The sequence below is a fragment of the Chiloscyllium plagiosum genome, unplaced genomic scaffold, assembly GCF_037043375.1.
Source record: "Chiloscyllium plagiosum isolate Xiang-an unplaced genomic scaffold, Cpla_swu_hap1 HiC_scaffold_8, whole genome shotgun sequence".
Lineage (NCBI taxonomy): Eukaryota > Metazoa > Chordata > Chondrichthyes > Orectolobiformes > Hemiscylliidae > Chiloscyllium > Chiloscyllium plagiosum.
The window spans coordinates 66,372,461-66,399,603 of NW_028270146.1; the positions used below are offsets into that span (position 1 = coordinate 66,372,461).

The window sequence follows — 27,143 nt, forward strand, 5'->3', positions numbered from 1 at the left end:
TTCCTGTCAGGAGAGCAGTAAATATTCCAAAAAAATTATTAAAGCAAGCATTAGCAATACTTTGATACTTGAGAATATTTCAATAATGTTGAAAATATATGAAATGGAAGGGAACAAATAATTCATTAGTGAATTACAGTACATTAGATATTTATTAGTTTCCCTTTGTGCTTTGACATTTCTCAATATAGCAAGACATTTCAGAGTCCTGAAAGACTACATTATAGCATTCTCCATTTAAGACTTGCTAACGAAAATTTCCACAAGTAGACATGGTAAGAATATTTTTTATTGCAATATTAAACAGCGCATCTTCAGCCATTACAAATTTTTATAGACAACTACATAAATGACAATACATAATATTTTTTTCATATGATATTTACACATGCAGTTAGTACTGACATCATGCTACATACTGTTAGTAGTAACATTGCAAGTCACCTACAAAATAATGTTTCCTTGTAGGAAAATACATTTGATAAGCTGGAATATGCATTTTGTTGCATTTCAGCAATTTAAAGTTGACTCAATTCAAGTTGAACTGGTTATACAGACACACTTAAATGATCCCTTTTCTCCTTAATGAATATATCACAGAAAATTGAAAACATATTTGAGTGCAAATCCTGTAAGAGTGCATATCCAAACACATCCAGAATTCTCATCATTCCAGCAATAACTTGGCCTCTTACCAGATTTCACCTACAGTGTTTTTTCTACAGTCTCTTGGTTGGAAGCCATGCACAAGTAAATAGTTTAACTCAGCAGCATTTTCAGCATTTTTAAGATTATATATATTTATATATATATATATATATATGTCAGTGTTTAAAATAAAAGCAAGTCCATATATTTCCTCTTGATTTTCTTTTGTCAAGCTATGTTTTATAGCTGAAATGCTAAGAGACCATTTACATTCCTTGGAAAATTCATACTTATAATTTAAAATGAAAATATTCTGTACATGTTTTGTGCCATAAGATTGATTTGGTGAATATATTTTGAAACAACTTTACATCTACATAAAAACTGAAAACTTACTATACATTCCTGAATTGTGCACAAGTAATCTGAAATGTTTCTACTGTAAAACAAAACTGTACAAAGTACACAATATACAGCCAAGCAAGACTGCTGTAATTTCCTAGTGATGATACCCAATAACAAATGGGTCATTCAACTTAACTAGCCAAATACAATTCAACAAGAAAATGTTTTTCAAAACAGTAAGTGTGATTAAAAGTGCAGTAAATATACAGATACGTAATCAAGTAGGTGCAAGGTAGTTGCACTGTACAACCAAGCATAGATTAGATTGCTAAAATATATATTTTGGTAAGCTAAAAATAGAACTCCAGTGTTCTTAATAAAAAGTAGTTTACAAGAAACAGGTATTAAACTGCATATGGAGTGGTAACACACAGTTACTAAATTAGCAAGAGGCAAAACATTTGGCTTAAGCAATAAAATAATAAGTAAAAAAAGAACACATTGATTTATGGCTAGTGAATTAGGAGTGTAACGTTTTGTTATGATGTGGTTGTTAAGATTTATTAGCCGAACCAGACGAGCGCCGCAATTTCATCGACATACGACTCTTGCTAGCACGAGGTGACATTGGAGAGGCTAAGTCGATCCCGTCCGCCCCCTGTGCTGCAGGACTTTCGGCCTGCTGACTCTCTGGGCATAAGCCTGCAAAACAGTACAAGGAAAATATTATTTATATACAAGCTATTGTTGGGAATTTTCCATCAACTATTGCTCTTTGTAAAGAGATTTAAAGAACTTTAAAGAACTTTTAACTTTTCTGAGGCTTATACTAAATGTTTTCAGAATTTTACAAGCTTTTGAAGTGCCATAAGCATGTTTGGAGAATTTATTTAACTCATGCATACTTAATTCCACTGAGAAAGGAACAAGGATATGCATGCTCCAAAGAAGAATAGTAAATGTGAGCAATCAAATAGCTCTCAGCCAATACCAGAAAAATGCAAGAGCAAGAAATTAATTCCATGTTAGAAAGTGACTACACAGTGTCAAGTGAACCAGTCCTGATTTAGTGAGAACAAAAAGAGAAATGGATTTTCTTCTGCAGGGCTTCATAAGTCAGCAGAATTCATAATGAATTAAAATGAAATGTTTTGGGCACTACATCATTGAGATTAAACCAGAAAGACACGATTTCTGTTCTGAGTAAAGATGGAAATATGGAAGGTAAAAAGTAAAAATACATTCAGTAAGAAAAAAACAATGTCAAAAATAACATACCAAAAAAATCCTAACATAAATTTAAAAGCAAAAAAAACTAAACTCGGAAATTAGGCCTACCAGTTTAGCACATTGACACTGAACTGTGTATTTATTACACAAATTACAAAATATCTGAAACGATATAGAAGCTTGACTAAATCTGCAACATAACGGATTGCAATTAAGCTTAATTAAAGTCAATTAATTTGGACTGATGAGATTGATCATAAAATATATTACAACAATACCATTGTTGCAAACCAGAGTTTTCTTGGAGGCATGTTCGGTTTAGTTTATGTAAACCTCAGTGAAAGACTCAGAACACATCGAAGATAAATTTCAAATGAAAGGCAAACAACTTAGCTATGTAATTAAATCTCCATTCACTTAAATGAGTAAAATATAATTTTGACTTTAAATTAGCAAGAATAAATTACGTCCTCTACAGTCCAAATTAAAGTATTATCTGGACTGGAAATGTAATTTAATGAAATTACTCAAAACTACAGAAATGTATTGATTGGTTCCCTTTTTAAAGAACATGTAAAATAAACTAAATATTTATAAGTTACAAATATATTTAGGAGCTAGAAATGACAGGCTGAAGGAAGTTTTTTTTAAATTTTGCACAGCATACCATTCATAGCTAGCGTGAAAGACCTTCCGTTTCAAGCCTTTGCCCTTTACCTTGATGAGGCCAATGTTTTCTAGTGGAGGTTTGGGAAGAAGAAGAAATATCACAGCATTTCTTTCTTTAAAGTGAAGAAAATGAAGCAAAAAATGAATTGGACAAGAAGGGGAGAAAAGGGAAAAAGAGAACAGGCGTGAGAAATGACACAAATAGTAAAAGTTGAAGGGTATTAATAATAAATGTGCAGAACAGAGAGATAATGAGCAGAAATCCTGACGCCAAACCCACCAGCTACTTCAAAACAGAAGTTAAAGCTGACAATTACACAATGGACAAAGCACGATATTCAGAGAACAATAACTTGAATATTATATATTCTTTAAAAAACCAAAAGAGACATATAGTAGGAATGCACAATTAGATTTTCTTTGCTTTGACTTTTCAGGCTATGCCAGAGTCAGATTTAAAATACCAAATATTATGGTTGGAGCAAGCATATCGACAATACAAAGAAGATCCATTAAAACACTACACCCAAACTGGAAGTCTACACATCTCTTAACAGCATTGGAGTAAGCACCTTCGTGTAAAAGAATTTATCTCTGAGTGTGTCACACAACAGTAAGTATATCTAGGAAGGGATGTGTCTTGAAGCATTCCATTGACTCAAGATTCTCATTTCAGTCCAGCAATTTCATTCGAGATGTTCATATTATGGAGGTTAAGAGTCTCCAGGGACTGTACTTCAATAGGAAATGTTAGTTAGCATCAAAACACAAAATCCTGGTTTATTTTTAAATGCTTGCTGAACATGCTGGATTCTACTGAGAAGAGCACATTCATTAAAATACAAATACAAAATTATATGTTCAGTGTAAAAATCTGTGGGATACTGAATAAACACTTAAAAAGTATCAGTTTACAATGATAATTTCCTTACATATTACTATATAGCTATACTTGCAAGTAGAGACAAAGACAAATATATTCCTATAATATTCAAAATGCTCATTATTCAAACTAAGTGTTCAAAGAGGTACATAACTGATCGATATGGACTTCAGTATGGCATTCGACAAGGTTCCCCATGGGAGACTGGTTAGCAAGGTTAGATCTCATGGAATACAGAAAGAACTACTGATTTGGGTACAGAACTGGCTTGAAGGTAGAAGACAGATGGTGGTGGAGGAGGGTTGTTTTTCAGACTGGAGCCCTGCAACCAGTAGAGTGCCACAATGATCAGTGCTGGGTCCACTACTTTTCATCATTTATATAAATGATTTGGATGTGAGCATAAAAGGTATAGTTACTAAGTTTGTCGATGACAGCAAAAAATGGAGGCATAGCGGACAGCAAAGAAGGTTACCTCAGATTACAAAGGGATCGGAGTTTAATTCACATAAATGCGAGGTGCTGCATTTTGGGAAAACAAACCTTAGCAGGACTTGTATACTTAATGGTTAGGACCAAGGGAGTGTTACTGAACAAAGAGACCTTGGAGTGCAGGTTCATAGCTCCTTGAAAGTAGAGTCACAGGTAGGTAGGATAGTGAAGAAAGTATTTGGTATGCTTCCCTTTATAGGTCAGAGTATTGAGTACAGGAGTTGTGAAGTCATGTTGCAACTGTACAGGACGTTGGTTAGGCCACTTTTAGAATGTCGTGCGCAATTCTGGTCTCCTTCCTACTGGAAGGATGTTGTGAAACTTGAAAGGGTTCCGAAAAGATTTACAAGGATGTTGCCAGGTTTGGAGGATTTGAGCTATGTGGAGAGGCTGAATAGGCTGGGGCTGTTTTCTCTGGAGTGTCGGAGGCTGAAGTGTGATCTTATCAAGATTATAAAATCATAAGGGACATGGATATTATAAATAGACAAAGTCTATCCCCCTGAGGTGGGGGAGTCCATAACTAGAGGGCATAGGTTTAGAATGAGAGGGGAAAATTATAAAAGGGACCTAAGGGGCAACGTTTTCATGCAGAGGTTGGTGATTATATGGAATGAGCTGCCAGAGGAAATGATGGAGGCTAGTACAATTGCAACATTTAAAAGGCATCTGGATGGGTATATGAGTAGGAAGGGTTTGGAGGGATATGGGCCGGGTGTTGGCAAGTGGGACTAGATTAGATTGGGATATCTGGTTGGCATGGACGAGTTGGACTGAGGGGTCTGTTTCTGTGCTGTACATCTCTATGACTCTATGGCACTGTAGCAATAGGAACAGGGTAATTGCTACAAATGCCAGAGCATTTATGCCAATTCATGTTGGAATTATAATTTCCCATATCAGATATACCAACATGCCTATTTCAGACAGGTAGATAGAAGAGGGATAAGAGATCAATGTGACTATTTTAATGAATTAAGGTTTAATGGATTGCTCTGCTTAAAAAAAACATTTACTTGAAAGAGGAAAGATCAATTGATTTAGGATCCAAGGCAGTTAATAAACCTGCAGCCAAATCCAACAAGATTGTTTGGCAAAATGACTGAGAACTTAATCTAATGGCTGCCTAGTTTACGTCAAATAAGCTTGAAAAAGCTGTTAAACCAACAACTGTTCTGTGGAGAATGTTAATTTACTCACCACAGATGCATTCATAGTTACTTAGGAAGATAGCACTTTTCCAATTAACAAGAGCATTGTCTGCAGCTGTATGGAGAAAATGTCCCATTAAATCTAAACAGATTATAGTTCCTTCTCTGCTCAATCTCCAAAATTAAGTGGAAAGCCTTATTCGGAATACAATTTCAATTCTTTCCAGAGGACAGCAGTCGAGCACATTTAAACTCAAACAGTTTCATTATAGAACATAAAGTAGGAATCAGAGTAAAGGAAATGCTTTAAATTCTCTTTCAGGAGTGTCACCATGCACATCACACTTTGTTTTGGAGGATAGTAATTCCCAAATGTGCAAATGTGGTAGTCGTTTCATCTGCTGGAAGATCCAATAACAGTAGATTAAATGAATGATCCAATGATTTTTTTTTTGTTAGTAGATTGAAGCAGGAATAATGACTGAGACATTAGGGAAACTCTATCCTCCTCAGACTTTTAGCTTCCAATTGAACCAAACTATAGACTACACCTATATTGACTGAAGAATGAATAATGCTGGGTATTGAAGTTCTGAAAAATTTAGGTAGCAATTATAATTTAAACATTTTCAATTATGAAAGTGACACTTCAACTGGGTCAAAGACACACTTGCAAAGTGAGGTGGACCCAGAGACAGCAACTCTCAAGACAGCAGATGTGAAGAGAACATGGACAGACAGCAGCATCTAAAATAATTATCCAGTCCAGTTTCAATGCCTCAGAGTTTACCAACAGTGTTCTGACAGAAATCAAAGGACCACATCATAGCAAAAATAAATCAGTGATTGTCTAAGGAATATTTTACTTCCTGATCTTTCAAATCTTGACTAACTTGGTAATAATTATGTTCTTACAGGTCGGAATAAAGTTTGCTAGCAATAGTAAAATTTATTGGGGGCTGTAGTCTTTATTAATTATAAATTGAAAAATAAAAGGGTCAGATGCTGGGTTGTGCTTGCAGAATGTGGAAGCTCTTGGGTGTCAGTATGGTCTAGGGAAAATGCATCTGCAGTAAATGTATGCAGCTTCAGGAGTGTTGGTTTAATCAGAGTTTGACACTGAGCTACAGACACTGCAGCACATCTGGGAAAGATGAAAAATGGCCTGCACACTTTGTTCCAGATGTCTACACCCTCAGTGTGTTCTGATTTGGTCACTGGCCAGGACAGCGTGACTCTAAGTAAGGCAGGTATAGGGATCGACAACATTAGAAGTAAAAGAAGCTCAACCTTTGCAATGGTCCAACAGGTTCAGTGAGCTTGCAGTCAGTATGGGTTAAAGTAGCAAACTGACCATTGTACAGGAGTCCATTAACACAGGGGTAATAATTAGGAATACAGTGGTATAATCAAGGGGATACAAATAGTTCTCTGCAGCCAGGTTTAAAAGCTCAGAAACTAATTTGCCTGTCTGGTACCAGGGTTTAAGACATCTGCTCTGAGCTGGAGAGGAACTTGCTGCAGGGTGTTCCATGCAGGTATTAGGTATGGCTATAAAACAGCTTCTGTTTAGGGAACAAAGGCAGCCAGGAAACAAATTGAAAAAGCAAAATCCCAAAGATAATAATCTCTGAATTGGTACCTGACACATGAGCAAATTGACCTATGGCGAATAAGATTCTAGCGCTCCAAAGATTGGTGTGGGAAACGGGTTTTGATTCTCGGAGCACTGACTAAAGTAGGAGCCTTACCATTGGGATAGTCCTCATGTGATCCATGTTCAGGTGAATCATAATATTAGGGCTGGAGATAGGCATTTAAACTAAATGGAAGGTGAATCAAATGCAGGAAGATGGGATTAAAGAAAGAAAACAAGGCAACAGTTAAGGTGGCAATACAGGAAGTGATTATCAGGAAGGGACAGACATACAAACAAGAATGTGCTGGCAAATAAGCCAAAGATTGCAAAAGATGACAAAAAAAAAATGAAAGCAAATAGTATTAGTAACAAGAAATTGACAGTTCAAATAGCAATGAACATTTATGATCTGATAGTCATTACAAAGACATGGCGACAAGATAATAAAGGCCGAGATAGAAACATTCAAGGGTATATGACATTTCAGAAGGGCAGGGAGCTAAGTAAAGGTGAAAGAGTAGCTCTGCTAATTACAGATGATATTTGTACAATAGAAAGAAGGATGATCTTAGTTCTAAAGGCCAAGATGTACAATCAGTTTGGGTAAAGAAAGAAACAGCAAAGGAAGGTAAGTAGTTCATAACCTCTTAATAGAAACCATGCTGTAGGATGATGCGTACAAGAAGAAATAAGGGCAATTACAGAAAGATATGGCAATAATCATGGGTGATTTTAACATACATGTAGATTCAGCAAATCAGATTGAAAGAGGTGCTTGGGAAATGAGCAGTTATAGAGTGTTTTCAGGTTAATTTCTGCAGCCAAACAGAGAACAGGTAACTCTAGAACTGGTAATAGATTAGATTAGATTACTTACAGCGTGGAAACAGGCCCTTTGGCCCAACAAGTCCACACCGACCCTCCGAAGAGCAGCCAACCAAACCCATTCCCCCACATTTACCGCTTCACCTAACACTATGGGCAATTTAGTACGGCCAATTCAACTAACCTGAGGTGGGCATTGAACCCGGGTCTCTGCCGCTGTGAGGCAGCAGTGCTAACTACTGTGCCATCGTGCCGCCCACTAATGTACAATGAACTGAGATTAGTTTGTGGCCTTATAATAAATTCATCCCTAGCTAGCAACGATGATCAAATGAGTGAATTGTGCACACAGTTCAGGGCGGAAGAGTGGGTCTCATGCTAGTGTTTTATTTTTAAGTAAGGGAAATTCTGGGGCATGAAGGCAGAAGACTAACATGAATTGAGAAATTAGATTAAGGGATAGGTCCATGGAGATACAATGGCAGAAACGTAAGGAGATATTTCATACCTCTGCAGATTGTTATACTGAGCATGTCAGAAGACAGAATGAAATCTCACTTAACAGATCATTTTTGAAGTTGGTTAATGTGTGGTGGTTAGTCACTATAATATATTCATACATGGTTGCATATGTTCTTTAACAAGAGAACATAAGTTTATTGCAGAAAAAGAAATGAACATAGTGTTATTCAAAAAGATAAAACAGTTAGAAAGATCATAACACAAACATCAAAACAAAGTTTCAACCTGTTTCCCCAACATTACCCTTTACAAAAGCACAATCTCTGAGAAATATTGCTCACTTCTTAGCTTGTTAAATCTTTACTCAACTAACACTTTCCAGTTTCCTTTTGTTGGGCTATTGCGATCATTTAAAAAAAAGACTCCTTTCAGAGTCTGTTGGAGTGAACTTTTCAGAGTTATGATAGCCAAAACTTTCTCAATTTAACAAATGAAAGATTTCTGTCCAAAGTGTCCTGTCTTGGAAATTCCACAGGCTAGGAACCACTTATAATGATATGACTGGTCCCGTGAACTGACTAGCTTCTCCTGCCTCCTGTTCTGAACTGAACTCTGCATACTTCTTAATTTAAAAGCTTTGAACTTACTGGTTTTATGTTTTTATTCTGCCTGTCATAAACCCAACAATATAAATATTTCATCCATTAACACTACAGGGATTCTCCCAGACACTACACTGAAATCACATGCTTTCTGGGAACTGATGGTTAGGTCACTGTTCCAAATTTACTTCCTGGTCTTTTTAATAGAACTAACTCACATTCATCTGCCTTTACTTTGAATATGTTATACATATTTGTAAGATATATTCCAAGGAGAAAGACATACTTTAGGGAAAGGATACACTGTTCTTCCCTATATAAGGATAGTATCCAGGAGTATCAAATAAAAAAGCACATACTACCACTACATTAGTTGCAGATCAGAAGATTGGATTGAACATAAAAAATAGCAAAAAAAAGGATAAAAGTAGCAAGGAAAAGAATAATAATGGAAAAATTAAGAGTATGAGGGAAAGATAACCAGAAATATGAAAACAGTTAAGTTTCTACAGATATTTAGAAATGAAAAAAGTAATGTAAATGTTGTTTTTTTACACAAGGAGAGTCTGATGAATTAATAATAGTTAATAAATAAATGGTAGATAAATTGAATAGATATTTTGCATCTGTCTTCAATGAAGATGATGCATATAATTTTCAAGAAATAAGTATGAATTAAGAGCTTAAAGGGAGTAGAACTAAAACCTGACATGTCCCCACATCATAATGGAAATCATTCCAAAGTCAAAAATCGCTGTTGAGATATTAATTTTAATTTTCCAAAACTTCCTAGATTCTGAAAAGGTCTGATGTGATTAAGAAATAGTGAATGTAAATTTGGTATTCAATAAATTTGGGATGCAGAAACAAGAAAACCACAGGTCAAATATCTGTCATAGGGAAATATGTTGGAACCTATTACAAAGGAAATTGCAGCAGGCATTTTGAAACTTGTATTCAGATAGGGTCAACATTCTTTCATGGAAGGGAAATATTTTTTGACTAATTTATTAAAGACTTTCAGGATCTATCAAGCAATGTGAATTAAGGGGAATCTGTGGATGTGGTATACTTAAGATTTTTAAAGAGAACTTTATTAAAGTGCCACATCAAGTGCCACTGCATAAATTAAGAACTCCTAGTGCAGGGTAACATATTGCCATAGAGAGGGGCTCAGTTAGATAACAGGGACTGGAACGGAGGCATAAATGGGTCATTTTAAGTTGACAAAATTGAATATGAGGGGTGCCAGAGGGATCAGAATTGGGAACTCACATTCTCACAATCTCTATTAATGACCTGGATGACAGAATCAAATAGATGGTGCAGAAACTGAAACTATTGGAGAAACTCAGCAGGCCTGGCAGTATCTGTAGAATGATTAGGCAAAAGTGAGGACTCCAGATGCTGGAAATCAGAGTCTAGATTAGAGTGGTTCTGGAAAAGCACAGCTGGTCAGGCAGCATCCAAGGAGCAGGAAAATCGACATTTCGGGCAAAAGCCCTTCATGAGGACTGAAGGCAGGGAGCCTCCAGGGTGGAGATCTCTTTGCAGAATGATTGCAGAGTTAATGTTTCAAGTCCAATGACCCCTGTTCAGATCTGATAGTAGTTAGGAAAAACCAAATTTATGGTTGATTTCACAGAATCATAGCATGCCTACATTATTGAAGCAGCTGAAAATGTGTTGCTGGAAAAGGGCAGGTCAGGCAGGCTATTTGACACATCGAGTCCACACCAATCCTCTGAACAGCATCCCTCCCAGACCTACCCCTCTACCCTAACCATGTAACCCTGCACATCCCATACCTAATCCATCTAGTCGACACACCTTTGGACATAATGAGCAATATAGCATGCCAAAAACACCGAATCTGCACGTTTGTACTGTGGAAGATTTTCTGAAGACACAACGGTAGGTAGGAAAATAAGTTGCCAAGAAGACATAAGGTATCTACAAAGAGACACAGATAGGTGAGTGGGCAAAATTTTGGAGCATGGAATGTAGTGTGGGAAAATGTGAACTTGTCCATTTTGGCAGAAAGATCAAAAAAAAGCATATAACTTAATGGGGAGAGATGGCACAACTTTCAGTATTTTATATAAGCTTCCCTCTTTTTCTTTAACAAATTCTTGATATCTCTTGACATCTGGAGTTCCCTGGACTTGCTGCCTTTGCCCTTCACTCTTGGAGGAACACGCTGCCCCTAAATGCTCACTGTATTACTTTTAAAAGACTCCCAGTTTCCAAATTTATACTTATCTGCAAGTAGCTGCTCCCAGTTTATTGGCCAAATCCTGTCTAGTGATATTAAAATTGGCCTTCCTCCAATTTAGACACAGCTTCGTCATTATCCTTATCTGGAGTAATGTATGTAGTTTTGGTCCCCTTATATAAGGAAAGTATTATTTCATTAGAGGGATTGAAAGAAGGCTCACCTGGACAACTCCCAGCATGGAAGGATTGTCTTGAAGTTGGGACTACTCACTGGAGTTTAGAAGAATGAGAGGTAATCACATTAAAACATGCACAATTTTTAAGGGGCTTGACAGGATAAATGCTTCCCCTCATGACAGTGTCTAGTGTCAGAGTACACAGTCTAAGAATAAAAGACCAAGATAGAGTCATAGAGATGTACAGCATGGAAATAGACCCTTTGGTCCAACTCGTCCATGCCGACCAGATATCCCAACCCAATCCAGTCCCACCTGCCAGCACCCGGCCCATATCCCTCCAAACCCTTCCTATTCATACACCCATCTAGATGCCTTTTAAATGTTGCAATTGCACTAGCCTCCACCACTTCCTCTGGCAGCTCATTCCATACACGTACCACACTCTGTGTGAAAAGTTGCCTCTTTGGTCTTTTTTATATCTTTCCCCTCTCACCCTAAACCTAAGCCCTTTAGGTCTAGACTCCCACACCCCAGGAAAAAGACTTTGTCTATTTATCCTATCCTTGACCCTTGTGATTTTTTAAACCTAAGGTCATCCCTCAGCATCGGATGCTCCAGGGAAAACAGCCCCAGCCTATTCAGCCTCTCCCTACACCTCAAATCCTCTAACCCTGGCAACATTCCTGTAAATCTTTTCTGAACCCTTTCAAGTTTCACAACATCCTTCCAATAGGAAGGAGACTAGAATTGCACGCAATATTCCAAAAGTGGCCTAACCAATGTCCTGTATAACTGCAACATGACTGCCCAACTCTGACCAATAAAGGAAAGCATACCAAAAGCCTTCTCCACTATCCTATCTACCTGCGACTCTACTTTCAAGGAGCTATGAACCTGCACTCCAAGGTCTCTTTGTCCAGCAACACTCCCTAGGACCTTACCATTAAGTGCATAAGCCCTGCTAAGTTTTGCTTTCCCAAAATGCAGCACCTCACATTTATCTAAATTAAACTCCATCTGCCACACTTCAGCCCACTGGCCCATCTAGTCAAGATCCCGTTGTAATCTGAGGTAACCTTCTTCACGTCCACTACACCTCCAATTTTGGTGTCATCTGCCATCTTACTAACTGTGCCTCTTATGCTCACATCCAAATCATTTGAAGAGGATTTTTTTCTGTCAGAGGGTTGAGTGTCTTTGAAAGATGTTACCACAGAATCTGTGTGGGCAGAGTCCTTGTGTATATCTAAGGTTGAGATAGATTAATTCTTGATCAATAGAGAAATCAAAAGTCCTGGGGAAAACACAGGAATGTGATCATGAGGAACAGCCACGATCCTATTGAATAGCAAAGCATGCTTAAGTGGCTAAATGGCCCACTCCCGTTCCTATTTCTTATGGTGTTATGGTCTTGAGTTTTGGCAGTGTTATCTAAATGATACAGAAGGAAAGGTGAGTTAGAAGGTTCTGATTTAATGTATAACAATGTTTGCTGCAATGTGAATGTCTAACATAATTAAAATCTTAAGGGGGAGTGTAGTTATTAGCATTCATGTTCTTTGATTTTTATGCAGTAATATTATTTGGATTTACACTATGAACCTCGCAGTCTTATCTATTTACTAACTATTTGGGCCTCGCATTAATACAAAACGCCACTGGTCTCTCCTGAGATCATAATACTTAGCATTATTGGCTCTGCTACTTTTAATGACCATGTACCATTGAGGATAAATGTCAATCTGATCAAAATACCATTGTCTATGTCCTATTTGACACTAAGGGCAGAACCTTAACACAACAGACTTGCATGCAGCTGACAAACCTGAATTTTTGCCATTGCACTTCTAACAGCTACAATATTAGCATTCAGCTTATGGGCTTCTTGACTAATCACCATGGGTGGGACGGCACAGTACCTGTCAAAGACTAGACTTCTAGTCAAAGAGATACTCAGATTAGAATGACTGAACTATACATTCATTGCTGAACCTTCAGCAACCATAGAAATGGCATCCTCACCAGGTCTCCGACTTTTACCCGGAGATCCTGTTGAGACATCTGAAGGACTGAAGTGAGATTATGTGCAGTAAGCTCTTTGGATCTGGATACAGTACACCAAAGTAATTCATGATTTCAGAAAGAGATGAGAAATGTGTGTCAAAATGCATAAATCCTCCACACACTGGCTTTTCCAGCATTCTCCTGCACACCTCTCAGGTTAAAGGTGGCACGGTGGCTCAGAGGTTAGCACAGCTTCCTCAAAGCGCCAGGGAAACAGGTTGGATTCCAGTCTCTGGCCACTGTCTGTGTGTAGTTTGCACATTCTCCCTGTGTCTGCATGGGTTTCCTCTGGGTGCTCCAGTTTCCTCCCACAGTTCAAAGATGTGGAGGTCACGTGAATTGGCAATGCTAAATTGCCCATAATGTTAGGTGGATTAGTCAGAGGGAATTGGGTCTGGATGGGTCACTCTTCGGATTGTCGGTATGGACTTGTTGGGTTGAAGGCCTGTTTTAAGCTGTAGGGAATCTAATCTAATCAATACATCTTGCAACTCCAAGTACTGCTCTCTCATAGCACCTCTTCATATCCTCATCCTCAAAGCCAGCATTGAAATTCACCGATCTTTGTGTCATCTCACTCAGGTTTAGCCGCTTTCCACTATGTTGTTCTTCCCTCCTTCATAAATAATTAATTTCTTATACTCAGTTCTCTACCTTCTCTCCTTGCAAGAAATGCAGAACTCCATGAAGGGACAGAAAACCAGAGCAGGACCTCCAGAGAGCCTGAGGGCCAATGGCTCTGCATGCTACATGCTAAACTGGGAAGTTTCTGTCTCTGTTCCATGTGGATACAGATATCAATTATGACTGATCATGAATGCCTAAACATTATGAAGCACTAGTGCTTACATGGGAAGAGACAGGTGCCTGCAGACCCTATTTTGGGTTGTCACCACCTTTGTGATGTGCTCATTTCCTCTGCCTGGTGGAGTGATTGAAGCGCAGGCCACTACTGCTGCTATTGCTCTTCTTATTCTGAAGAAAAACCCAAGATAGAACTGCACATACTTTTCCCATGCCACAAAATGCAGACCATCAGTAGGGGAAAGTAAATCAAGGTGGGTGGCACGGTGGCACAGTGGTTAGCACTGCTGTCTCACAGCGCCAGAGACCCGGGTTCAATTCCCGCCTCAGGCGACTGACTGTGTGGAGTTTGCACATTCTCCCCGTGTCTGTGTGGGTTTCCTCCGGGTGCTCTGGTTTCCTCCCACAGTCCAAAGATGTGCAGATTAGGTGAATTGGCCATGCTAAATTGCCCGTAGTGTTAGGTAAGGGGTAAATGTAGGGGTATGGATGGGTTGCGCTTCGGCGGGGCGGTGGACTTGTTGGGCCGAAGGGTCTGTTTCCACACTGTAAGTAATCTAATCTAATCTAAAGGTGAATGAAGTTCAAGACATAAGGGGTGGCTTCTATGAAGTTGGAAATCAGCTGTTAAACAGTGAAAGGACATTGTTAGAAGTGCTCTGAGAACGAGTCCCTCACCTTGGATTGGCAGTTCTATTGAGAAAACACTCCACAGAACTAAGTAAACCTATGCATAGGGTGTTAAAGTTAGAATGTTGGGTTAAATACAGAGTTAATTGGTCATTTAAAATTAGTTACTTATGAGCAGTTCTACTAGTGTTTGTGCTTGCCTGCAAACCACTTGAATAAAACCTGGAAGTGAACTAAATCAAGCAGAGTTCATTGACACTTTTGGGGTTTAACTCCCTGAACACACCTGAACAGTTAAAATTCTGCCCCAAGTTTCATTTTTTAAAATTAATTCTGTCTAAGTCAATTTTCAATGGCCCACTATCCATAATGAATCAAATTCAAAATCTGTGTCTTTGCCTACAATTTCCACTTAGTGTTTTTCTCCCTGCCTTTATAGCTCTTCCAGCCCTATGTTAATGTCTGCTCACCTGACTCTGGCCTCACTTTCCCCTGTTCTATTTCTCTCTTTCTAATCTTTTTTGTTATAGGACTTTCAAGTACTTGGGCCTCATACTTTTGGATCCTCGCTAAAACTTACCACATCTTACTTCTCTCTCCTCAGTCACCTCAGGAGTCAGTTAGTTCAGCTGGCTGAATGGATAATTTGGATGCAAAGTGATGCCAATAGTGTTCACGTGTACAATTCCCACACTGACGTTAACAGGAAGGACTCTCCTTCTCAACCTTTCCTCTTGCCTGAGCCATGGTCTCCCTCAGGTTAAACCACCAGTCATCGCTCTCTAATAAAAGAAAAGCCCTATGGTTTGCTAAGACTATGGCAACCTTAGAGGAGAAAGTGAGGTCTGCAGATGCTGGAGATCAGAGCTGAAAATGTGTTGCTGGAAAAGCGCAGCAGGTCAGGCAGCATCCAGGAGAATGTCGATTCTCCTGTTCCCTGGATGCTGCCTGACCTGCTGCGCTTTTCCAGCAACACATTTTCAGCTATGGCAACCTTACATCTACAGTCATCTCCTTCAGCTCTTCACCCTTCTGCGATCACTAACCTCTTCTGCTTTGTGAGATACTTTGGACATGACATAATTGCAAGCTCGAGATTACTCCTGACTCTTTATTTACCATCCAGTAACTATATCCACAGAGAAACCTTTGAAGGCCAGAGGTTTGTTTTAAATTTTAGTTTTGAAACTTTCAAAAGAAAACAAATAACAACTTGAATTCCTATAGTGTCTAACATTGTAAAACAAGCTATGTTAATTGACAAAGCATTAACAAGCAAAATTTTAATGCTCAGCATTGAGCCATTAGGACACATTACAAAAGACTTGATCAAAGAGGTAGGTCTAAGCAATATCTTAAATGAGGAAAGAGATGTAAAAGTGCAGAGAAAAATTCCATAGTTTAGGGGCTTGACAAATGAGGGCTGCAGATCTGGAGAGGTCATGAGGAATTTAAGACAAGAATTTTAAAATGGAGTCAGTGCTTAATTAGGAGCTAATGTAAATCAATAAATGAAGAAGTGATTAAATGTGGGGTTTTCTTAATGCAATTAGTTTTTGCATTGCATGTAATATTGAAGAGAAATCTCACTTGTGAAATTACAGCTGTTTCAGTTGTGAAGAACTGCAGTTAAAACTTGGATATTATGGCATATGGGGGAAAACGCCTCAACAGATTATCCTTTGTATTTAATCACGGCAATACTTCTCTTTCACTTAATGCTGTAGTTAATTCTACAAAATGTTACAATTCTTCTCATGTTATCAAAGGGTTAAAGGATATTGGGTGAAGTTAGGTCATGTATAGCAGAGCTTTGGATGACTTCAAGTGTATGCTGGCTAGGACATACTGAACAGGCCAGCAGTATGTTGAATAGTTAGATGTAGATGTAATACAAGGCATGGGTGAGTGATCCTTCAGCAGATGACCTGAAGCAGGAACGGAATTGAACGATAATGTAAAGGTGACATAGGTATAATCTAGGTGAATCAGGCAAATCAATTTTGATAACATGAGAAGAATTGTAACATGTTGTAGAATTAACTACAGCATTAAGTGAGAGAGAAGTATTGCCTTGATTAAATACAACGAATAATACTTTGAGGCATTTTCCCCCTTCTGCCATAATATCCTAGTTTTAACTGCAATTCTTCAAAACTGAAACAGCTGTAATTTCACAAGTGGGATTTCTCTTCAATATTACATGCAATAACTAATTGCATTAAGGATACCCCACATTTATTGCTACATGGATGCAGACTTGTTGTTGTATTCTCTGGCATGAACATAACATAGTAATTCTCTATTCCATCCTTGTGTTGAGCAAAGAAAACTGCTGACAACAAGATTTTTCTTATGAGCGTAGACACGCCACAACCTCCAAAGAAATTAAAAAATCAGTGACTAGATAATAATTCACTTATACTTCTTATTGGTAATAAATTAATCACAATGAGTTTTCATACAGCATTATCAATTGTGGTTAATCATGTTTTGCAGTGTGTTTGAATATATTGTTAAAAATCACACACCAGGTTATAGTCCAACAGGTTTAATTGAAGCACACTAGCTTTCATCACTCTGAAAGCTATGTGCTTCCAATTAACCTGTTGGACTATAACCTGATGTTGTGAGATTTTTAACTTTGTACACCCCAGTCCAACACCAGCATCTCCAAATCATGAATATATTGTGATTGGTTAGATTCTCTTCAGAAACAATTTTGAATTGCGTCTTTAAAATGACTTCCTCTTTTCAAAAAAGATAATACAAGGCAGATTACACCATCTATATGCATATTTTAAGAATGAAGTTTTAGATCCACTAGTATCTCCAAATATACAAACAAACTCAGGAGATAAGGGTTTCTTTTTCATCTATGTGTTCATTTTAATTTTCTCATTTGATATTATGAATTGAAGTAGTAGGCTGAAAACTAAATGATGTCAACAGTGATAGTAACCCTGGCTACCAGCTGAAGGTTGCCTGGAGCAGAATGCCAAATTGAGAATGTAAACTTTACCTTTGTGGCAAAATGAAAAAAATAATTGACAGGAAGTAAAGGGCATCTGACCTGTAACTTACATAATTGGTATGGATGAATTATCATTACAGGTTTTCAGTTTTCTCATTTTGTAGAAGGATTTAACAAACCAAGTGCTTAGCTGGCCCATGCGGACTCTTGGAACAGCCTCGTAAGTCTACATTATCTCATAATCATGATCAATGTTACTAGTCTTGTAAATTCCTTAGTGTAAAGTCCCTATTCAAACACTTTAAAAATTATTCATAGAACTAGCTTTCACCACTTTTTCAGGATGGTGTGTTTTAGACCCCAACAACTTGGTGAAAAAAAAGTCTTCTCTCCCCTACAGCTGTTGCTCATTATTTCATATTTACGACCTCTAGTTATTGACCTATTCAACAGAAGGAATAATTCTCTATACTTACTCGTGCAAAATGTCTCTCTTTCAAAACCTTCAATAGGTCCCTCATAAATTTTCCTGTTCCAAGAATAAAAGTCTTGATTTTTTTTAAACCTATCTGCATAACGAAAGTCTGCCATCTCTGGTAGCTCTGATAATCTACACTTAAATAGCTTAAAATCGCACAACACCAAGTTATAGTCCAACTGGTTAAGTTGTAAATACAAGCTTTCGGAGTGCTACTCCTTCGTCAGGTAGCAGTGCCCTGAAGGCTTGTAATTCCAAATAAACCTTTTGGACTATAACTTGGTGTTGTGCGATTTTTAACTTTGTCCATCCCAGTCCAATACCAGCACCTCCAGATCATGGCTACATCTATATAGTTTCTAAGAGACAAAAAAAAACTGCAGATACCATCTGGCTTGCTATGTTCTTCCAGTCTCTTACTTGTCTACTATATAGTTTCTAAGACTAACTATTAATCAATTAGATGCAACACAGAATTGTTATTTCACAACACTCCAACTGAGAACTAACTGGTATGATCTCTTTGTATTTGTATCATAAATGTATCATTATTTATAAACCTAAACAACCTATATGCTTTCTCAAATCACCTAATTCAATGATAACCCTGTAGATCAGATGGTAGTCAAAGGAAACGTACACAAATTATGGCACTTGGATTAAGAAGGCCTGTGTGACAAAGAATATGATTTAGAGTCATAGATGTACAGCATGGAAACAGACCCTTCGGCCCAACTCATCCATGCTGACCAGATATCCTAAATTAATCTAGTCCCATTTGCCAGCACTTGGCCCATGTCCCTCTAAACTCTTCCTATTGGTGTACCTAAATGTTGCAATTTTACCAGCCTCCACCTCTTTCTGTGGCAGCTCATGCCATACATGCACCACCCTTTGCTTGAAAATATTGCCCCTTAGGTCCCTTTTAAATCTTTCCACTCTCACCCTAAAACTCTGCCCTTTAATTCTAGACTCCCCCAACCCAGGGAAAAGGCCTTGTCTATTTACCCTACCATGCCCCTCATGGTTTTATAAACCTCTATACGGTCACCCATCAGTTCCAGGGAAAACAGCCCCAACCTATTCAGTCTCTCTCTACAGTTCAAGCTCTCTAACCATGGCAACATTCTTGTAAATCTTTTGTTAAACCTATCAAGTTTCATACTATCCTTCCTTTTGGAGGGAGACCAGAATTGCACACAATATCCCAAGAGTGGCTTAACCAATATCCTCTACAGACACAACATGACTTCCCAGCTCCTATACTCAATGCTCTGACCTCCCAACTCCTCTACTCAATACTCTGACCAATAAAAGAAAGCATACAAAACACTTTCTTCACTATCCTATCTATCTGAAACTTCACTTTCAAGGAACTATGAACCTACACTCCAAGGTCTGTTTGCTCAGGAACACTCCCCAGGACCTTACATCTTGCCCTGATTTGCCTTTCCAAAATGCAGCACCTCACATTTATCTAAATTAAACTCCATCTGCCACTCCTCAGCCCACTGGCCTATCTGATCAAGATCCTGTTGTACTGTGAGGTAACCTTCTTTGCTGTTGACTACACCTCCAATTTTGGTGTCATCTGCAAACTTACTACCAGTACTGCCTATGTTCAGATCCAAATCATTCATATAAATGAAGAAAAGCAATGGATCCAGCACCGATCCTTGTAGCACACCATTGGTCACAGGCATCCAGTCTGAACACAACCCTCCACCACCTCCTGTCTTCTGGCTTTGAACCAGTTCTATATCCAAATGGCAAGTTCTCCCTGTATTCCATGCGACCTAACACTGCTAACCAGTCTACCATGAGGAACCTTGTTGAATGCCTTACTGAAGTCCAAATAGATCATGACTACCACTCTGCCCTCATCAATCTTCTTTGTTGTTTCTTCAAAAAACTCAATCGTTAGCGAGACATGATTTCCCATGCACAAAGCCATGTTGACGATTCCTAATCAGTCTTGCCTATCCAAATACATGTAAATACAGTCTCTCAGGACTCCCCCCAAAAACTTGCCTACTGCCAATGTCATGCTCACCAGTCAATAGCTCTCTGGCTTTTCCTTACCACCTTACTTAAATACTGGCACCATATTAGCCAACCTCCAGTTTTCCAGCACCTCACCTGTGATATTGATGATACAAATATCTCAGCAAGGGGCCAGCAATCACTTCTCTAGCTTCTCACAGAGTTCTCAGGTACACCTGATCAGATTCTGGGAATTTTTCCACCTTTATGCACTTTAAGACACTCAGCACCTCCTCCTCTGCAATATGGACACTTTTCATGATGTCACCATCTATCTCCCCACATCCTATGTCTTTTATGTCCTTCTTCACAGTAAACACAGTTGCAAAATACTCATTTGGTATTTCTCCAATCTCCTGTGGCTCCACACAAAGGCTGCCTTGCTGATCTTTGAGGGACCCTATTCTCTCCCTAGTTACCCTTGGGTCCTTAATGTATTTATAAAATCTCTTTGGATTCTCCTTCCTTAACCCTATTTGCCAAAGCTGTCTCATGTCCTCTTTTTGCCCTCCTGACTTCCCTCTTAACTATACTCCTAATGCCTTTATACTCTTCTAAGGATTCATTTGATTTCTCCTGTCTGTACCTGACATACGCTTCCTTCTTTTTCTTAACCAATTCCTCAACTTCTCTAGTCATCCATATTTCCCTACACCTACCCTAACAGGAATATATTGTCTCTGGACTCTTGTTATCTCATTTTTGAAGGCTTCCCATTTTCCAGCTGTCCTTTTACCTGTGAACACTTGACAATTCTTGCCTAATACCATCAACATTAGCCTCCCTCCAATTTAGAACTTGAACTTTTAGATCCTGTCTCTCCTTTTCCATCACTATTTTAAATCTAAAAGAATTATGGTTGCTGGCCCCAAAGTGCTCTCCCACTGACACCTCAGTCACCTGCCCTGCCTTATTTCCCAAGAGGAGGTCAGGCTTTGCAGCTTCTCAAGTGGGAACATCCACATAGTGAGTCAGAAAATTGTCATGTACATACTTGACAAATTCCTCTTCATCTAAACCCTGAACACTATGGCAGTCCCAGTCTGTTTGGAAAGTTAAAAAGTTAAAATCCCCTACCATTACCACCCTACTATTCTTACAGATAAGGGACATCTCCTTACAAATTTGTTCCTCAAATTCCCGCTGACTAGTGGGAGATCTATAAAATCCTAATAAGGTAATCATCCCTTTCTTATTTTTCATTTCCACCCAAATAACTCCCCTGGACATATTCCCAGGAACATGTCCCCTTAAATACAGCTGTAATGTACTTATCAAAAAATACCAATCCCTCCCACCCGCCCCAACCACTCGCTTGACCAACCTTCCTTTCTATCACTACTATCGCATTTGTATCCTGGAACATTTAAGCTGCCAGTGCTGCCCATCCCTGAGCCACGTCTCTGTAATTGCTATGATATCCCAGTACCCTGTTCCTGACCATGTCCTGAGCTCATCTGCCTTCCTGGTTCGGCCTCTTGCATTGAAATAAATGCAGTTTAATTTACCTCATTCTCTGTTTTGTTCCTTCCTGCCCTGACTGTTTTGACTTGCTCCTTTTCTCAACTGCACCATTCTCAGATTGATGTGTTTCCTCACTATTTCCCTGGATTCCATGACTGGCATGTGCATGGTGATGGAATGCAGGTGGGTGGTGAAAAGAACTGTTGGAGACATGCATGAGGAGGGCACACAAGTTGGCAGTGAGATTAGTCTCAACAATCAACCAGTTGACTGAAATCTCCATGTTGGAGATCATGGAGGTAGGGGGTACGGAACGCACTGTTTGAAAGAGCGGTGAAGGCAGATTCAATTGTAAGCATTTAAGAGAGGAGTAGATTGGTACAAAGTTAAAATGCTCCAAGCTAATGCAAATATAATGGGCCAAATGGCCTCCTTCTACACTGTGGCAATTCTGTGATACCAATACGGAAACTTCAATTTCATGCAAAATTAGGAACATATTGTACACTTGTATACTATACACACCATGATCTTTCCAAGTACAAGAGACTTGTCAATGTGAGGGCTATTTTGAAGTTTGCTCTATTCATTTGGATTTAATGCTCCTTTCATTCACTACAATTTGCTCCCCTAGTCCCCTCCATTCACCCAATCAACACAATCTCTCTTTATTTGGCATTACCTTCTAATTTTCTTACAAAAATGGTCTGAACTCAAAAATTATTGATTAAAGTTTATCTTACTACCCCTTATCTAGTAAGAGCTTTAAAAATTCTTAATTTGCTTCTTTACCTTCTGCATCAGCTTCAAAATAAGCCAATGGATATAATACTTATTACAGCTTACTTAAATTGTCACAAAGCTAAACTTCAATCATGATCACAGTTATTTAACTACTTCCCAGAATCTTAAGTTTACCGAAAACAGGATGGAGCGTAGACTCTTTTCTGGAAACTGTGTTATTAGCTCCATGTATTTACCTACCTTTTGAAAGATTCTCACTATCATTAAATTCATCTAATGGGCAATATGAATTGCACAGAATATTTATATATATTTATCCTACTGCAATTTTATGACTCAATCAAAAATTTTACATTAGTGGCAACTCTTCACCCTGATAGTCTATGATAATTGCAGTTGTTCAGTTTTTCTCTTTGCTGTCATGGATTCCCAGTTATATTCAAAACTTCCTTTACTAGTAATTATACTAGCACTCAACATTATTGCATAGCTATTATAAATTAAATTACGCCAGGAGAAGAAAATAAAAACTATTGCTGAAGGGTGAAAAATGAAAACCTATGAAGGACTTATGGTCAGCTTAGCAAAGACATATAGGAGGCATGATAGATATTGGAATAAAAATTATCACCAACTGAAATATATATCAGTTCAGGTTTAAATAGCATGAAGACTCAGAATTACACAAAAGGACTGCACTAAAGATGGTTCACACAAAATTGAAACAATGATTTGTACAAGCAAGATTAAAAGAGAGATCAAGAAAAATGTTCATTCTTTGATACATTTAATTTATAGGCAGTCAAATCAACAAGCTATAAACAAGATTGTATGTACATGGATTGTAGAACATCCTGTGTATTACATACGTTTGCAAAGTCAGCACCACCGACATTGCTATATTTTAAGATTTTAGGGTACCAATACTGAAATTACAAATGTAAACAAAGTAAGCTACTTTCACCTAATGCAACGTGGATAAACTCTGATGAGATACCAAGTAATATAGCAAAGCCCTCATGTTCTGAATTAGCTAGTCTCAGGGAAGGGTCAGGGGCATTAAAACTGGCTGCAGTGTCCTTAAAGACAACAAATGTTCAAAGCACTTCCATTCCTGCTTTTTATATCTTGAAGCTTGCTGGAAAGATGGATGAGTGGCTGTAAGTTAAGAATACATGGGTCACTACAATGATGATTCATCCAGTGAAATAGTGTCTAGCTATTCGCAGTCTAAGCTCAGACATTATAAACTACTACTAGGTTAACGTACAGGGGCTTGCCAGTGTCCATGAGACTGTGGTTCAAAAAGGAGGAAAGAAAAAGAAGTAGAGGAAAAAAAAAGTCAGACCTTTTCTTTCAAAGTTACTTCTGAAGTTAGTCAAATTATAAACATCCAGGAGCAGTAACTATAATGAAAGATAGGTGGGGAAGGAAGTCAATAAATCTTAATTTATTTGTTTTTGTTTAAAAGAACAATGAGATAATTCTCTCATTGATTCACTATTCATAGGCATCTGGATCCTTCTGTAAGTAGTAGGTACCATTTATCTTGCTTTAACTTGTTGTGATTGTACATTTCCCTATCCTACACGATAAGACAACCCTTTAAATTGCTTTGCCACTCACTTTATGTCCATACTTTCCTTTCTTTAGAAAAGAAAAATAACCTAAAAGCAAACAAACTATAAAGAAACTAATCTAGAAAACAAACTACAGTTAGATTAGATTCCATATTTGAAATTTTCATTAAAATATCCCAGAATAATTAAAAGGATTTATAAAGACAAAGTAATAAGAAATACTGCCTTGTAGGAAAACATAGTTTCTGGATACATATTAAATTCAGTACAATACATATATATGTCATATTATTTCTTCCAAATGAAACCAATTCATGGGAGGTTGCAAATTGTCATGATTTCACCCTCATCTTGTCATCAGCAACACTGTGACCATGTGGTAACATTATAAAGATCAACTTAACAATTTTAGATAATAGGCTTTTAATATTAAAATAAGATGATTTTTGACTTCATTTAAAAAGATTGCATAATTGCTATAAATTAAAATTTAATTGGGTAAAGTGTACTTCTAATTTAAGATCTTCAAACATTTATCAAGTTTAAATCAAATATGCACAGTTTCCATGATATTATTAATAAGCTATTAGTTATTCACGTAATAAATCAAGTAATGCAATGTTCATTAAACTAGCTTAATCATAATATGCTATTTTTGACAAATTTATCTGTTTCTTTATAGAAAAAGGTGCAAAAGTTCTCAGATATCATAATTGTTATTGTACTTCATAATTAGATAAAACTGTATGATATATTCCTACTGTGTACTTTAATCATGCTAAGTGCTAATGAATTCAAATCATAACAGCACAAAGGATGCTATTCTCTTCATTGAATCTGTGCCAGTTTTCTATAAACTAATCCAGTCAGTTCCAATCCCTCACTATGTCCCTCACAATCCAGTAAATTTATTTCCTTCAAGTGTCTATCCAACTTACTTCTGAAGTCATTCAACATTTTAACACAGCCCTGTAAGACAACAAATCTCAACTGACAGCAGTTACTAAAACAAAATCTTTTTTGCTCTCCGCCCTCCCCACCTCCCGTATTTCCTGCTCAAAAGCCTTTTATATGCTTTTGTTCTTGTAATCATCAGCTAATTGGAACAACGTTTTGATAGGATTTGTCTCCAAAGTGTTCCATTATACTAGCGTAAAAAGTCTTTCAAAACATATGGAACTACAGCTGCTGTCTTTATGTTTAAAAGTTTGCAGTCTAAAATACAGTAAAATTGTGTTATCTAGCACCTCAACTAGAATGTTCCATGAACAAGAATCACTATTATATTATAAAATACTGCTATCATTTACTTTTTTGTGATTATAAAGGAGTGGCTGAAGATTGAAGTATTTTTTCCATCAGTATTTGGAGTGGAAGGAATCAAAGTTGGAGAGCTTCTAAGCACCTGCAATTTGCAGCATACATCAAGGCATGTTTTTCTGTTTCATTCCTACATTTACCACAAACTGCAAAGAGTTAACTGGTATTTCTGATTTACTGGCACCACCTCATCCCAGTATGTTCAGATAACCTGTATTTTACTGTAGATGCATGTGACATATTACTTTAATTTTAAGACTGTGCTCAATAATAGCAGTATATTTCATAATTTTTTTGAAGGTCTTCAGGTGGGCGGCACGGTGGCACAGTGGTTAGCACTGCTGCCTCACAGCGCCAGTTCCCGCCTCAGGCGACCGACTGTGTGGAGTTTGCGCGTTCTCCCCATGTCTGCGTGGGTTTCCTCCGGGTGCTCCGGTTTCCTCCCACAGTCCAAAGATGTGCAGGTCAGGTGAATTGGCCATACTAAATTGCCTGTAGTGTTAGGTAAGGGGTAAATGTAGGGGTAGGGGTATGGGTGGGTTGCGCTTCGGCAGGTCGGTGTGGACTTGTTGGGCCGAAGGGTCTGTTTCCACACTGTAATGTAATCTAATCAAAACTATTTTGATAAGTTTCACATCTTACAAAGAACGATGATTAACTTTCACTGTTGTTTACCTGGGTAAGAATGTTTCTTGAAACAGTGCTATTTAAATCATTTGGAAATCAGCTTGGAGGAATTACAATTTGTGGAAGTTAAATTAATAGATATTTGTTTATTAGCTTGGAGGATTTCAGCAATGAGTTGATCTTAACGTGTATCAACATTTCCTTGAGTAATTACTCAGCTCGAGTAATTACTCCAAACTACTTTGCCATAAAGCTATTATATTTTAAAAGAGAAACCTTGTAAAATATACAAAAGGGAAACATTGAGATTACCAAAATTGAGATTTGCATTGAGATTACCAAAATAAATGTTAAAGACTCAAAGATAGTGAAATGTCGAAATGTTGTTCTAGTTATAAATGTCATTAATGATTTTACCCAATCGAGAAACTTATTTTCTGTGTAGCACTTTCTGCTGCTATTAGTTCTAAACAGTAAATATTAAATATAAACATGCATCAATGGAGTTGCTTTTGATTCATGCAAGAGAGAAACAAAAGAGTGCAGCAATGTTATTTGTCCAAATCAGACTGGATTGTTAAATATATTTCAGTACTGAAAGGTTAGTATGGTGTACAGGCCTGGTTAGTGTACTCTTTAGTCAAGAACATACTTCAAAATAAAGGACTTGGGGAAATCCCTTTTAGTGTGAACAGAGCATAAGAAAAATTTGCTTCAAACTGTTAAGGGTTTAGTGCTCTGATAGGAAGTAACCTGAACATAAACTCTGTCACTGAATCTTACCTTTGATTTATAGAATTGACATTTTAATGATCTAAAAGAGGAAAATAAAACAATGAAAATAATCACTTTGATACATGGTAGGTATGTACAGGATAGGAAGGCTGAGTTTGCCACTTTTATAAACCTCAATAAGGTTGAAATTGCAATTTGATATGAATACCAGAAACCCAGACTATAAGACAAATCTGCAAGTATCAATAAATGATGCAACATTTTAATTTTCATTTGTTCTATTTTTGGTCAAAGTTTTAAAAATGGCTTTTTACATATTTTAGGAAACACTATCAACA

At 37.7% G+C, this 27,143-nt stretch overlaps 1 protein-coding gene across 15 annotated transcripts in view; it reads right to left on the minus strand.

Moving 5' to 3' along the window:
- Positions 1 to 271: 271 nt before the first annotated feature.
- The window catches only part of ralgapa1 (Ral GTPase activating protein catalytic subunit alpha 1), a 315,513-nt gene continuing 288,641 nt past the window's right edge, over positions 272 to 27,143 (minus strand). For 5 of the 15 annotated variants that reach the window (XM_087989919.1, XM_087989916.1, XM_087989915.1 and 2 more), the window contains exons 40-41: positions 2,891 to 2,960; positions 272 to 1,695 (exon numbers count right to left, since the gene is read on the minus strand). In XM_087989919.1, the coding sequence (XP_087846045.1) occupies positions 1,605 to 1,695; positions 2,891 to 2,960 (161 nt within the window). In that variant the 3' untranslated portion in view covers positions 272 to 1,604. Of the gene's footprint in view, positions 1,696 to 2,890; positions 2,961 to 2,985; positions 3,006 to 5,467; positions 5,534 to 23,301; positions 23,702 to 26,853; positions 26,885 to 27,143 lie in introns of those variants that run through there. The other 10 variants (XM_087989918.1, XM_087989927.1, XM_087989917.1 and 7 more) reach the window with 6 other exon arrangements.